This window comes from Taudactylus pleione, unplaced genomic scaffold, assembly GCF_031769625.1.
Source record: "Taudactylus pleione unplaced genomic scaffold, aTauple2 ptg000434l, whole genome shotgun sequence".
Lineage (NCBI taxonomy): Eukaryota > Metazoa > Chordata > Amphibia > Anura > Myobatrachidae > Taudactylus > Taudactylus pleione.
This window is the reverse complement of record NW_028284836.1, coordinates 5950847-5966870: the sequence shown is the minus strand read 5'-3', so window position 1 is coordinate 5966870 and position 16024 is coordinate 5950847. Positions and strand designations below refer to the sequence as shown.

At 49.3% G+C, this 16024-nt stretch overlaps 1 protein-coding gene across 2 annotated transcripts in view; it reads left to right on the top strand.

Moving 5' to 3' along the window:
* ADCY3 (adenylate cyclase 3) overlaps window positions 1–15147 on the top strand; it is a 219802-nt gene extending 204655 nt beyond the window's left edge. For both annotated transcript variants that reach the window (XM_088447575.1, XM_088447574.1), the window contains exons 18-20: window positions 2071–2197; window positions 11626–11750; window positions 12730–15147. In XM_088447575.1, the coding sequence (XP_088303701.1) occupies window positions 2071–2197; window positions 11626–11750; window positions 12730–12912 (435 nt within the window). In that variant the 3' untranslated portion in view covers window positions 12913–15147. The remainder of the gene's footprint in view (window positions 1–2070; window positions 2198–11625; window positions 11751–12729) is intronic.
* Window positions 15148–16024: the final 877 nt, after the last annotated feature.

Genomic DNA, 16024 nt, shown 5'->3' with positions numbered 1-16024 from the left:
GGGCGAAAAAAACGGCACTTATCGTGGATTATTTTTCGGGACACATAAAAAAAACCCGAAAAAAAACCCCTTATAAGTGCCATTGTCAGGCGACTTCGTGGCTAATTGGATAGCCCCAAGCGAGCCCCGGGCGAGCTAATTAACCGTGGTAATTTACCGCAGCTAATTGGATATGGCCCTTAGTGGTGAAGCACAGGGCTTCTTATTTCGGTTGCACGGGGGCATTTCTCAGGGCAGGAGCCAAATCCTTTTACATGTCAAGGTCTGAGGTCACAAAATAAATGACTAAAAAATAAACGTATCCCTATAGGATACTTTATACCTGCTGCATGAGTAGGGGGCAGATTTATTCTGTGTTAGGTTGCAAACAAGTTTTCTCCCTTCTCATCCCTTACATTGGTATCACCGGTGTGGTAAAAAACACGAGTAGCCAAATTCACGAAAAATTGTGGTTAAAATAAAACAAACCATTATAATTGCCAGTTATGATATACAGGATGAACTCAGGGTCAACTAAACTTTTATGAATAAATCGATTATTTCCATTGATTGAACAAAAAGTAAAATCACATATTTAGTAGTATTTAAGTATCAATGGGTGCAAAATGTAACCCAAAGGACAGAACCAAACATTTTGGGGGAAACAAAACACAGATTCTGGTAACCGGCTGGTTATTGGGATGTTATACTAGCCAGGCCTACTTGCTGGACGGTTTGTAAACTTTTGTTAATAGATACTTCATTCAAAAAATCTAAAACTGTTTCAGCTGTCCTTTATAACAGGGCTATCTCACTACTGACACATTTGTGAATGTAATCACTACATTATCTAGAAACAGTCAGATATTCTATGGCAGCATAAAAATGCAAACCTACTAAGGCCCGTATTCAGCTTGAGGAGAAAAGTCCGGCTCCGCGATACTTATGACGTCATTTTCGCCTGTTTTGGTTTTACCCCGTATTCAATTTGAAAGACTTTCCGCCTAGGCGGAAAGTCAATGAAATGTAATAGGCGAAAAAGTGTCGCCTATGAATGGGAGCAACGTTGCAGGAACCCCCCTGCAGCCTTCAGACAGTCCCCCGAAGGTAAACTGTGTCAAAAAATGTTTAAAAAAAACTTAAGGACACCCCAAAAAATGACTTTGAAAAAGGGGGCGGAAAAAAAATGTTAGGGTACAAAGTTAAAAACTAGCGAACTTGACTCTGGGGGAATCCCCAAGTATGCCCCAGGTGTTTTTTTCATTGCAGGGGCTTGCGGCAGGTGGATTTTTCACGATTTTTTAAACTTAACTTTAGCAACTGTAAAATATGCTGACCCCCATTTTCACGTACCCCAAATTTGCTGGGATAACTTATTTTCTGCAAAAAAAATTCCTGAATACTATTCTGCACCACGTATAGAAAAACGCTATTTAGCAGCTATTGAGCCCGTTTAAAAACACCAAATACCTTCAGCAAGCTAAATCGGGGGGTACCATAGGGAACCCCCATGTCACAGCATCTTTTGGGGGGTGTCAGGCTGATTTCCCCAAATCTGACAGTACTTTCTGCTTGTTCAAGTTTCGCCGGGTGCCGTTTTCGCATACTTTCAAATTGAATACGCGGTAAAGCTGGCACGCGCGCGATACTTTTCCACTTACAAAACAGGCGAAGTAGGCGAAAAGTCCAGGCCACGAAAAAGTATCGTGGCTCGGCACAAATTTAATACGGCTCTGTGTTTGTTATTAGTGCGCCTTGCTGTCTCTCAGTGTATTTCTAGGTGTAGATCCAAAACGAGTGTTTAACTTTATGTCCAGTTGGCCCTGTGACGTATTTAGGCAGATACAAGCGGTTCAGCTCCCAGTAGTGCTGTCCTTGAATAAGGGGGTGAGATTTAGCACTGTGGCAGCCGTCTTGGTACAGGCAAGAGCCACTCTTGTGAGTGCATGTAACAATACATCCCACAAGGTACTTCTAGGCAAATGTGTGCAATTAGTACATAACACATAATATGCTCTATTTGTCCTGGGACTGGGGAGGTATGTAGCAGCCTCAGGACTCACTTACGGTTCATCTTTGGTCTCTCTACAGAAGGAGGAGATCTCGGATAAAGATCGCTGGCAGCACCTGGCCGATCTGGCTGACTTCGCCCTGGCAATGAAAGTGACATTGATGAATATTAATTACCAGTCCTTTAACAACTTTATGCTGCGGATAGGTAAGTGCTCCCCTCCCCTCCCCCCTCATACACTGTGGAAACCCAAACCACAAAATGTCTGTGACACTTATGTCTCCCAATTATGTGTATTTTATATATTGATCTATAAATGAGTCATAATACAGGAATTCTTGATCGATAATGAATTACTACTGCAAATCTGGATCTTTAGTGGACTGTATGGTAAAAGTCCTTGTGGGACAGTGTAAATACTGCGCAGAAGCCGCAATTAGGTAATAAAGATTTTTATTTTTTTTCATAACTTTCTGCGTTCAGTCGGTCTGGTACTATCTTGCTTTTCTGTGCAAGTGTTTTGACCCATGCCCGCTTGACCGCTGCCTGCCATTGGGTTGGGTACGTGATGCCGACGCTCGGGATCTCGGTGGTCAGAATCCAGATGCCGGCATAACCCTCCCCATCCCTCCTCGCACTCTAAACCTAACCCTTCCCCCTTAGTGCCTAACCCTCCCCCTTAGTGCCTAACCCTCCCCCTTATTGCCTAACCCTCCCCCTTAGTGCCTAACCCTCCACCTTAGTGCCTAACCCTCCCTCTTAGTGCGTAACCCTTCCCCTTAGTGCCTAACCCTCCCCCCTTTAGTGCCTAACCCTCCCCCTTAGTGGCTAACCATGCCCCTTAGTGCCTAACCCTCCCCCTTAGTGCCTAACCCTTCCCCCTTACTGCCTAACCCACCCCATCCCTCCTTGCACACTAAACCTAACCCCTCCACCTTAGTGCCTAACCCTTCCCCCTTAGTGCCTAACCCTTCCCCCTTAGTGCCTAACCCTCCCCCTTAGTGCCTAACCCTCCACCTTAGTGCCTAACCCCTCCCCCTTAGTGCCTAACCCTTTCCACTTAGTGCCTAACCTTCCCCATCCCTCCTCGCACCCTAAACCTAACCCTTCCCCCTTAGTGCCTAACCCTTCCCACTTAGTGCCAAATCCTCCCCATCCCTCCTCGCACCCTAAACCTAACCCTTCCCCCTTAGTGCCTAACCCTCCCCCTTAGTGCGTAACCCTTCCCCTTAGTGCCTACCCTGCCTCTTAGTGCATAACCCTTCCCCTTAGTGCCTAACCCTCCCCCTTAGTGCCTAACCCTCCACCTTAGTGCCTAACCCTCCCTCTTAGTGCATAACCCTTCCCCTTAGTGCCTAACCCTCCCTCTTAGTGCCTAACCCTCCCCCTTATTGCCTAAACCTCCCCCTTAGTGCCTAACCCTCCCCCTTATTGCCTAACCCACCCCCTTAGTGCCTAACCCTTCACCTTAGTGCCTAACCCTCCCTCTTAGTGCGTAACCCTCCCCCATTTAGTGCCTAACCCTCCCCCTTAGTGCCTAACCCTGCCCCTTAGTGCCTAACCCTCCCCCTTAGTGCCTAATCCTTCCCCCTTACTGCCTAACCCTCCCCATCCCTCCTTGCACACTAAACCTAACCCTTCCCCCTTAGTGCCTAACCCTCCCCCTTAGTGCCTAACCCTCCACCTTAGTGCCTAACCCCTCACCCTTAGTGCCTAACCCTTTCCACTTAGTGCCTAACCTTCCCCATCCCTCCTCGCACCCTAAACCTAACCCTTCCCACTTAGTGCCAAATCCTCCCCATCCCTCCTCGCACCCTAAAACTAACCCTTCACCCTTAGTGCCTAACCCTCCCTAATGCCTAACCCTTTCCCCTTAGTGCCTAACCCCTCCCCCTTAGTGCCTAACCCTTCCCCTGTAGTGCCTAACCCTCCCTCTTAGTGCGTAACCCTTCCCCTTAGTGCCTAACCCTCCCCCTTTAGTGCCTAACCCTCCCCCTTAGTGCCTAACCCTTCCCCCTTACTGCCTAACCCTCCCCATCCCTCCTTGCACCCTAAACCTAACCATTCCCCCATAGTGCCTAACCCTTCCTCCTTAGTGCCTAACCCTCCCCCTTAGTGCCTAACCCTCCACCTTAGTGCCTAACCCCTCCCCCTTAGTGCCTAACCCTTCCCACTTAGTGCCTAACCCTCCCCATCCCTCCTCGCACCCTAAACCTAACCCTTCCCCCTTAGTGCCTAACCTTTCCCACTTAGTGCCTAATCCTCCCCATCCCTCCTCGCACCCTAAACCTAACCCTTTCCCCTTAGTGCCTAACCCTCCCTAATGCCGAACCCTTCCCCCGTAGTGCCTAACCCTTCCCCCTTAGGTCCTAACCCTTCCCCCTTAGTGCCTAACCCCTTCCCCTTAGTGCCTAACCCATCCCACTTAGTGCCTAACTCTCCCCATCCCTCCTCGCACCCTAAAGCTAACCCTTCCCCCTTAGCACCTAACCCTTCCCCTTCCCCCTTAGTGCCTAACCCTTTCCCCTTAGTGCCTAACCCTTTCCCCTTAGTGCCTAACCCTTCCCTATTAGTGCGTAACCCTTCACCCTTAGTTCCTAACCCTTCACCCTTAGTGCCTAACCCTTCCCCCTTAGTGCCTAACCCTCCCTCTTAGTGCCTAACACTTCCCCTTAGTGCCTAACCCTCCCCCTTATTGCCTAACCCTCCCCCTTATTGCCTAACCCTCCCCCTTAGTGCCTAACCCTCCCTCTTAGTGCATAACCCTTCCCCTTAGTGCCTAACCCTCCCCCCTTTAGTGCCTAACCCTGCCACTTAGTGCCTAACCCTCCCCCTTAGTGCCTAACCCTTCCCCCTTACTGCCTAACCCTCCCCATCCCTCCTTGCACACTAAACCTAACCCTTCCACCTTAGTGCCTAACCCTTCCCCCTTAGTGCCTAACCCTCCCCCTTAGTGCCTAACCCCTCCCCCTTAGTGCCTAACCCTTTCCACTTAGTGCCTAACCTTCCCCATCCCTCCTCGCACCCTAAACCTAACCCTTCCCACTTAGTGCCAAATCCTCCCCATCCCTCCTCGCACCCTAAACCTAACCCTTCCCCCTTAGTGCCTAACCCATCCCACAGTGCCTAACCCTCCCCATCCCTCCTCGCACCCTAAAGCTAACCCTTCCCCCTTAGTGCCTAACCCCTCCCCCTTAGTGCCTAACCCTTCCCCTGTAGTGCCTAACCCTCCCTCTTAGTGCGTAACCCTTCCCCTTAGTGCCTAACCCTCCCCCCTTTAGTGCCTAACCCTGCCCCTTAGTGCCTAACCCTCCCCCTTAGTGCCTAACCCTTCCCCCTTACTGCCTAACCCTCCCCATCCCTCCTTGCACCCTAAACCTAACTCTTCCCCCATAGTGCCTAACCCTTCCTCCTTAGTGCCTAACCCTTCCCCCTTAGTGCCTAACCCTCCCCCTTAGTGCCTAACCCTCCACCTTAGTGCCTAACCCCTCCCCCTTAGTGCCTAACCCTTTCCACTTAGTGCCTAACCCTTTCCCCTTAGTGCCTAACCCTTCCCCATTAGTGCCTAACCCTTTCCCCTTAGTGCCTAACCCTTCCCCATTAGTGCGTAACCCTTCACCCTTAGTTCCTAACCCTTCACCCTTAGTGCCTAACCCTTCCCCTGTAGTGCCTAACCCTGCCCCCTAGTGTGTAACCCTTCCCCCTTAGTGCCTAACCCTTCCCCCTTAGTGCCTAACCCTTTCCCCTTAGTGTCTAACCCTTCCCCATTAGTGCGTGACCCTTCCCCCTTAGTGCCTAACCCTTCCCCCTTACTGCCTAACCCTCCCCATCCCTCCTTGCACCCTAAACCTAACCCTTCCCCCATAGTGCCTAACCCTTCCTCCTTAGTGCCTAACCCTTTCCCCTTAGTGCCTAACCCTTTCCCCTTAGTGCCTAACCCTTCCCTATTAGTGCGTAACCCTTCACCCTTAGTTCCTAACCCTTCACCCTTAGTGCCTAACCCTTCCCCCTTAGTGCTAACCCTTCCCCTGTAGTGCCTAACCCTGCCCCCTAGTGTGTAACCCTTCCCCCTTAGTGCCTAACCCTCCCTCTTAGTGCCTAACACTTCCCCTTAGTGCCTAACCCTCCCTCTTATTGCCTAACCCTCCCCCTTATTGCCTAACCCTCCCCCTTAGTGCCTAACCCTCCCCCTTAGTGCCTAACCCTCCACCTTAGTGCCTAACCCTCAATCTTAGTGCATAACCCTTCCCCTTAGTGCCTAACCCTCCCCCCTTTAGTGCCTAACCCTCCCCCTTAGTGCCTAACCCTGCCCCTTAGTGCCTAACCCTCCCCCTTAGTGCCTAACCCTTCCCCCTTACTGCCTAACCCTCCCCATCCCTCCTTGCACACTAAACCTAACCCTTCCACCTTAGTGCCTAACCTTTCCCCCTTAGTGCCTAACCCTCCCCCTTAGTGCCTAACCCCTCCCCCTTAGTGCCTAACCCTTTCCACTTAGTGCCTAACCTTCCCCATCCCTCCTCGCACCCTAAACCTAACCCTTCCCACTTAGTGCCAAATCCTCCCCATCCCTCCTCGCACCCTAAACCTAACCCTTCCCCCTTAGTGCCTAACCCTTCCCCTTAGTGCCTAACCCCTCCCCCTTAGTGCCTAACCCATCCCACAGTGCCTAACCCTCCCCATCCCTCCTCGCACCCTAAAGCTAACCCCTCCCCCTTAGTGCCTAACCCTTCCCCTGTAGTGCCTAACCCTCCCTCTTAGTGCCTAACACTTCCCCTTAGTGCCTAACCCTCCCTCTTATTGCCTAACCCTCCCCCTTATTGCCTAACCCTCCCCCTTAGTGCCTAACCCTCCACCTTAGTGCCTAACCCTCAATCTTAGTGCATAACCCTTCCCCTTAGTGCCTAACCCTCCCCCCTTTAGTGCCTAACCCTCCCCCTTAGTGCCTAACCCTGCCCCTTAGTGCCTAACCCTCCCCCTTAGTGCCTAACCCTTCCCACTTACTGCCTAACCCTCCCCATCCCTCCTTGCACACTAAACCTAACCCTTCCACCTTAGTGCCTAACCTTTCCCCCTTAGTGCCTAACCCTCCCCCTTAGTGCCTAACCCCTCCCCCTTAGTGCCTAACCCTTTCCACTTAGTGCCTAACCTTCCCCATCCCTCCTCGCACCCTAAACCTAACCCTTCCCACTTAGTGCCAAATCCTCCCCATCCCTCCTCGCACCCTAAACCTAACCCTTCCCCTTAGTGCCTAACCCCTCCCCCTTAGTGCCTAACCCATCCCACAGTGCCTAACCCTCCCCATCCCTCCTCGCACCCTAAAGCTAACCCCTCCCCCTTAGTGCCTAACCCTCCCTCTTAGTGCGTAACCCTTCCCCTTAGTGCCTAACCCTCCCCCCTTTAGTGCCTAACCCTGCCTCTTAGTGCCTAACCCTCCCCCTTAGTGCCTAACCCTTCCCCCTTACTGCCTAACCCTCCCCATCCCTCCTTGCACCCTAAACCTAACCCTTCCCCCATAGTGCCTAACCCTTCCTCCTTAGTGCCTAACCCTTCCCCCTTAGTGCCTAACCCTCCACCTTAGTGCCTAACCCCTCCCCCTTAGTGCCTAACCCTCCCCATCCCTCCTCGCACCCTAAACCTAACCCTTCCCCCTTAGTGTCTAACCCTTCCCACTTAGTGCCTAATCCTCCCCATCCCTCCTCGCACCCTAAACCTAACCCTTTCCCCTTAGTGCCTAACCCTCCCTAATGCCTAACCCTTCCCCCTTAGTGCCTAACCCTTCTCCCTTAGTTCCTAACCCTTCCCCCTTAGTGCCTAACCCCTCCCCCTTAGTGCCTAACCCATCCCACTTAGTGCCTAACCCTCCCCATCCCTCCTCGCACCCTAAAGCTAACCCTTCCCCCTTAGCACCTAACCCTTCCCCTTCCCCCTTAGTGCCTAACACTTTCCCCTTAGTGCCTAACCCTTTCCCCTTAGTGCCTAACCCTTCCCCATTAGTGCCTAACCCTTCCCCATTAGTGCGTAACCCTTCACCCTTAGTTCCTAACCCTTCACCCTTAGTGCCTAACCCTTCCCCCTTAGTGCTAACCCTTCCCCTGTAGTGCCTACCCCTGCCCCCTAGTGTGTAACCCTTCCCCCTTGGTGCCTAACCCTTCCCCCTTAGTGCCTAACCCTTCCTCATTAGTGCCTAACCCTTTCCCCTTAGTGCCTAACCCTTCCCCATTAGTGCGTGACCCTTCCCCCTTAGTGCCTAACCCTTCCCCCTTACTGCCTAACCCTCCCCATCCCTCCTTGCACCCTAAACCTAACCCTTCCCCCATAGTGCCTAACCCTTCCCCCTTAGTGCCTAACCCTCCCTCTTAGTGCCTAACCCTCCACCTTAGTGCCTAACCCCTCCCCCTTAGTGCCTAACCCTTCCCACTTAGTGCCTAACCCTCCCCATCCCTCCTCGCACCCTAAACCTAACCCTTCCCACTTAGTGCCTAATCCTCCCCATCCCTCCTCGCACCCTAAACCTAACCCTTTCCCCTTAGTGCCTAACCCTCCCTAATGCCTAACCCTTCCCCCTTAGTGCCTAACCCTTCCCCCTTAGTTCCTAACCCTTCCCCCTTAGTGCCTAACCCCTCCCCCTTAGTGCCTAACCCTTCCCCCTTAGTGCCTAACCCATCCCACTTAGTGCCTAACCCTCCCCATCCCTCCTCGCACCCTAAAGCTAACCCTTCCCCCTTGGTGCCTAACCCTTTCCCCTTAGTGCCTAACCCTTCCCCATTAGTGCGTAACCCTTCACCCTTAGTGCCTAACCCTTCCCCCTTAGTGCTAACCCTTCCCCTGTAGTGCCTAACCCTGCCCCCTAGTGTGTAACCCTGCCCCCTTAGTGCCTAACCCTTCCTCATTAGTGCCTAACCCTTTCCCATTAGTGCCTAACCCTTCCCCATTAGTGCGTGACCCTTCCCCCTTAGTGCCTAACCCTTCCCCCTTAGTGCCTAACCCTCCCCCTTAGCATGTAACCCTTCCCCCTTAGTGCCTAACCCTCCCCCTAATGCCTTTTGAGAAAAATACAATGATACATATGTTTGTTATATACTCAATGCCCCAACTCGGTTATAGTTGCAGCTGAATCTACCCTGTCAGCTTGTACTTCTAATTCCTCTATTTCGAATTCCTCTGTATTATTCAGTACAGTGTTTCCTCATTGCGTGAGTCTTGTCTCATATGTTACCTGCTTTGGTGGCAACAATATTTATGTAGACTCGTATATATCCTGGAGGCAACTGAGCAACATTAGGGGCATATTCAATCGGGCGCGAGCTTTAGCGAGGTAAAAAACCTTGCGCCCAATTTTGGATTACCGCAGGTATGCGCGCCCCCGATACCCGCGGTATCCAATTTTAAAAAAAGGGTGCTGAAAACCTTGCGCTGAGTATAAAAAAATTAAAAAAAAATTCTGCACTTACCTGCCCGGGGGTCTCTGCGGCTCCTGGTGTCCTCCCCTCTATCTTCTCACTGGGGAGGGAGCTGGTGGGAGGCTAAAGAGGCTGGTGGGAGGGGCAAGGCTGCTGGGAGATGTAGTTCTCCCAGCGCCCATTCCGGGGGGCGATACTGGGGGGGGGGGCACATACACCGGGGGTCACGCACTCACTTACAAACACTCACAAACACTATATACTCACCGCTGCTGCTGGAGTCCGGTACCCGACGCTGGATGCAGAAGACAGCACTTCGGAAGGTAATTACTGACTAATTAAGCTAATTGGAAACTTCCAAAAGCTTAGTCATTAGGAGGGGTGACGCTGGGGTCCCAGAGCGAGTCCCACTGATTTTTCCTAAAATTAGAGATTTTAGAAAAAATCACACTTGCTCTGGAGGTGCGAGAATAAAAACCTACCGGTGCGCAAAAGAGAAAGATAAACGCACCTAATTAAATAGCAAAAAACCCGCACCTGCAGGAAAAACCTCACAGGTGCAGGTTTTTTGTTTTACTCACACTCAATTGAATATGCCTTTATGAGTGGATAACAGAATTGTACGTAGTCGCAGTGCGCTGGTCACTACACTCTGATAGTCCAACAAATAGCGTCAGACTGACCTGTACACAAGCACAATTGTTACCTGCAGTGTCACAGTAACCCGGCGTATACAGTGTGCAGATAGGAAGGGTTTCCAGTGCACAAAAGCCCAGTCTGATAGCACCAGTCCAGCCATGTTCCCAACCCTGGGCTTCCACTGGGTCTGATGTAAAGTTCTCTATGGAAAATAATTTCCTCTGTTTCCCAAAGTGAATCCCCCACATGTTTTTCTGCTATTGCTTTGTGTTACACTACCGGTGTATAATAAACTCTATGGTCATCTGCATCTCTATTACGTGGGTCACTTACAAAGACCGGGACACTGGTATTTCTAACAGGCCATATTTATTACTGTACTTACCAATAGTGGACCCACCACTATTAATTTAATAAGTTAATAAGGAAATTATAGGCTGCCCTCACAAAATTAAGCCAGGCCCCATGAATGTAAGTCAGGCTCCATGAATGTAAGCCAGGCTCCATGAATGTAAGCCAGGCCCCATGAATGTAAGCAAAGCCCCATGCATGTAAGCCAGGCCCCATGCATGTAAGCCAGGCCCCATGCATGTAAGTCAGGCCCCATGAATGTAAGTCATGCTCCATGAATGTAAGCCAGGCCCCATGAATGTAAGCCAAGCCCCATGAATGTAAGTCAGGCCCCATGCATGTAAGTCAGGCCCCATGCATGTAAGTCAGGCCCCATGAATGTAAGCCAGGTCCCATGAATGTAAGTCAGGCTCCATGAATGTACTGTAGGTCAGGACCAATGAATGTAAGCCAGACCCCATGAATGTAAGTCAGACCCCATGAATGTACTGTAAGTCACGCCCCATGAATGTAAGTCAGACCCCATGAATGTACTGTAAATCAGGCTCCATGAATGTAAGTCAGGCTCCATGAATGTACTGTAGGTCAGGATCCATGAATGTACTGTAGGTCAGGATCCATGAATGTACTGTAGGTCAGGCTCCATGAATGTACTGTAGGTCAGGACCCATGAATGTACTGTAGGTCAGGCCCCATGAATGTACTGTAAGTCAGGCTCCATGAATGTACTGTAGGTCAGGCCCCATGAATGTACTGTAAGTCAGGTACCATGAATTTAATTCAGGCCCCATGAATGTAAGTCAGGCCCCATGCATGTACTGTAGGTCAGGACCAATGAATGTAAGCCAGACCCCATGAATGTAAGTCAGGCCCCATGAATGTAAGTCAGGCTCCATGAATGTACTGTAGGTCAGGACCAATGAATGTAAGCCAGACCCCATGAATGTAAGTCAGACCCCATGAATGTACTGTAAGTCAGGCCCCATGAATGTAAGTCAGGCTCCATGAATGTACTGTAGGTCAGGCCCCATGAATGTACTGTAGGTCAGGCCCCATGAATGTAGGTCAAGCATTAGTGACGTCACTGGTTGCTGGTTCAGGCCACAGAATAGCTCACATTATATGTGACGCATCTAGAGTCACGGTTATGGCCTGCTACATAGCGCCGAGGCCCGCAGATGCGAAGCGATGACGCAGTGTTAGTAAGAAATGTTTATGGATAAATACGATATCACATTTGTGCAGGACTGAATAAAGGAGGAGTTCTGGCAGGTGTGATCGGAGCCCGCAAACCGCACTACGACATCTGGGGGAATACGGTGAACGTGGCAAGCAGAATGGAATCCACTGGCGTCATGGGAAACATTCAGGTATCATCTGCAGAATTTAGTGAAACACAGTCTGAGAACAACACACACGTTGCCAAGAGTTACAGTATGTACACAATGCCGAATTCTATCTGTAATGGTGCTGCACCTTACAGCTCCATGAATCTCAGTCGCCATTTATTTAAATGTTGGGAAGATCTTTCAAAATAAGGAACAATTATAAGGGGAGGCAATCGGGAAGCCGACTGCCTAAATACCGGCAGCCGGCTTCCCGACTGCCATTTCCCCAACGCCGGGAGACCAGCGCCCGGCATCCCGATCGTAGGGATGCCGGGCGCCGCGAGCGGACAGCCGCGGGGGGGGAGGGTTAGGTTTAGGGCTCCCGGGGGGGACTTAGGGTTAGGCACCCCCCCGGGAGGGTTAGACTAGGGGGAGGGAGGGTTAGGCACCCCCGGGGGGGATTTAGGTTTAGGCACCCCCCCGGGGGACTTAGGTTTAGGCAACGGGGAAGGGGGTGGTTAGGGTTAGGCACTTAGAGGGGGGATTAGGGTTAGGCACTTGGGGGGAAGTTAGTGTTAGGCACCCCTAAGGAGGGTTAGGTTAGTAAATACTTACCTATCCACGATCGGGATTTCCAGCGCTGTCGGGCTTCCGCTGCGTCACACTCTGCTCCTGTCGGGCTGCCGCTGACGGGAATCGAACAGCCAGGCCTTGCGGCCGACGGTATTTCATACCAATTCCATTATAAGTCCTTTAGTAATGAATAACTTGGCGCATGTTTATACAGATGTGCTGTAGCCTGTAACAACCAATCTGATTCATATTGTTGGTTCTACGGTGCAGTTTAGAAAATTACGGCCAACATCGTCTTGGTGGCTACGAGTTATAACACCTATCTCCACGTAGCACCTGTTATCCCCAAGGTGTCTTTGTTGGAAATATACAGAAACTACATCTAGGAGAACCTCACTACCAACAGCTCCTAGAGACAGATTTCTGACCAGTCTCTTCTGTGTTGCAGGTTGTGGAGGACACACACGATATCCTCAAGGAATATGGCTTCCGCTTTGTCAGGAGAGGTCCTATTTACGTTAAGGGAAAAGGCGAATTGCTCACTTTTTTCCTGAAGGGAAGGGACAAACAAGGCTCCTTTATCAACGGTTCATCGGTCACCCTGCCCCACCAGGTGGTGGAAAACTCCTGATAAGCGGACCATCCACCAGGCAGAGATATCACCCGGAGCCGTCCTCGGGAGGTCACAGAAGGCCGATGCCTCAGACAAGGAAGTCATACAGAAATAACGAAGAAAATAAAAAGACCTTATGGACCACATATACATAGTTAAATCATTTTTCTTAATTTCTGGAGTTGCCTTTTTAAAAAATTTCTGCCTGACATCCTTGGGTTCTGTCTTGGGAGACAAGATGGGAGGCTGGTTTGGTAAAACACCTGTCCTGGAGGTTTCAGCAGACCCAAAGTTGAAGACCATCGGTGATTGTGCCTCACCAGTAGATATTGTAGAGGATACAAATAAGATGAATTGTGACACAAAAGACTGGAATGGAGCCTTATACCTGAACATACAAGATGAGCACAGACCTATTACAGTGAACGGTGCGAAACGCGTTGTCCTTTGTTGGAGAAGCATCACACATCTTCAGTGCAATGGGACAGTTTGAATCATAAACAGGACAGCTGATTTACTGCTAGTTTACTGTGATAATAATAATAATTATCTGCCCATGTAGTTAGTGGGAATGCAATGAGTGCGAGTGCAATATATTTCATTATATTTGGAGTAAAAGTTAAAAAAAAAAGTAAAAAAAATAAAATAATCAAACTAAAAAAAAACCCACTATACACACACAAACAACAAAAAAAGTCATGAAACCATTTATGTTTTTAATTGTCGGCTAGTATTTCCTTCCGGATACTGCCAGAACCTTGCCGGTCCCCTTTCTCTTGCTTTAAATAAGAATTTGCAGGAACTTGGGAGAAAGACTGTTTATCTAATTCCTCACCCACAATTTACCAAGAGAGAAAAAGTACATGTCCGTGCTTAGGTCAGAGAAACCTTCATTCTGAGTCTCTGTGATTTCTATATATTTTTTTTCCTAACAAAAAAAAAATAAAAAATAATAATAATAATAAAAAATTAATATACTTTTGTACCAATGAACCTGCAGCTTCCAGACATGCTACATTTTATTACAGGGAGTGGAACGGAAGTCACAGAGGATAAGGGCGGTCGTATATATGACAGATGTAATTTACATGTTTTTTCAGATTTATATTTTTACGAATTATAAATATATTATATAAAAAAAAAAAAACCTGAAAATGCGCTGTACGAAATGAGACAGACGGAAATTGGCTGAGCAGTGGAGGGATGTAGTTGGGATTATCGCCAGGTTATAATTTACTTGCTACGGCAAGGTAACAGTGAATTATCGACGGCACATACTGCAGCGGTGTAGTTGAAGTTAATCAGCCGGGATTGTGTCGATAATAAGCTGGCTATGCGGTAACCTGTACTTCTTTCGTTTATCCTGTACAAAGCCTGATATGAATAAAATGCAGATCAACCGTTCTTTAGAATGAATTGTGTGCATATGCAAAGGTATATCCCCAAAATAAAATATTTGCATGTTCCTAGATTCATGCGCTGTGCAATATCTGTGAAATGCAGAAATTAGGCTGCACCAGTCACACGTCTTACTCATGGAACGCAAGTGTGTCACGGCATTCGGTAGCAACAAATGGGGGGGCTGGTGTGAAAACTGGCGCGGTCCTCAGTAACCGATCAGATGTTGCATTTTAGTGTCTAAACTGTGCAGAGGATTGGTTGCTATGGGCAACAACATCTTTCTCATTTGCACCAGTTTTCATAAGTCTGGGATACATTACAGCACCCATAATCATGCTGAGCGTACGCATCGCTGGGCCCGATTCGAAGATGGACGCAGTGTCTCTGGCCCACGCAAACGGCCAGCGTGTTACGTTTGCGCATGTGTCGCACACAGCATGCCTTCTGATTGTCTACGTACAGTGGCGCAGCACAGGATCAGACGCAGGGTCGGAGAATTTTAGTGGCCCGGGTGGGCATGGGCGCCTAGGCCATACTCGGGCCGATAATTTGAACCTGTCATGGGGCTGGTGCAAGTTTCTATAGTGCGTCTAAAAGGTGCGCTGGACGGAAATGCACCGTCGCTGCAAGTGGGCGTCACAGTTCTGTACAAATGGGAGACGGCATTAGCACGAAGACTGAGACACAAATGCGGCAAAAGACTGGTCGCCGCCACTGCGTCCAACTCAGAATAAGGCCCATTGCGTGTTATCCTGTGAGAGTATCGGAAACGGAAAGCGTTCCTGAGAATGTCAGTGATGGTACGATGATACAATTGTGCACCATATTCTATTAAACAGTTTTTATTTAGGATGTATAAATGTCCGCGTTTTTCTTCTCACGCTTTCCTAAACGAAAAAACATTTGTTTTTTATAGTCAGTTTCTATTTCCTGTAGTCCCGGATCATTTCCTATTTGTTTGTCAGTATGGGTGCACTGTGAGGAGCTCTGAGATAATGATACTATATGCCACAACACGGAAGATTCATGTAACTACGATATACTAGTGTAAAAAGAGCCGCAGGTTACGGAGCAGCCATGGGCAGCCTGAGGCACTTCAGGGGTCTCACGGGCGGCTCTGTAACCTTCCAAAGGGCCGGATGTGACCCTTAATCTTAGCAATAAGTGAAAACACAAATAATACATTTAATAAAGAAGACACCAGTAATAAGATACCAGTGAGCTATAACACACAAACCTGCAGGGAGGAGTTGGAGGCCGCAGGTGAAGGACCAGAGACCGTATGTGCCGCCTGTTAAAGGGACAATTTTAAAGACGTGTTAAAGTTACCCAGTTTTGGAAAGCCCCCAGTAATAGAATCGTCCTATCTCAGTAACAATTAGGAGGGTCCCCTGTCCTTACTTGAAGATGGGGGGCGAATGGCGATGTGAGCACGCTGCACTGACGGACTTGGTCTTTCCATGTGATCCTGCCCCCAAACGGTTAGGGACAGGTTATAATATGGGGTTAGGGACAGGTTATAATATGGGGTTGGGGCAGGGACAGAGCCTTTACACGATAATCCTAGCTATGTAACCTCAATACTATAACCCTAACACTATAATCATGGCTCTATAACCCTAACACTATAATCATGGCTCTATAATCCTAACACTATAATCCTGGCTCTATAACCCTAACACTATAATCCTGGCTCTATAACCCTAACACTATAATCCTGGATCTATAA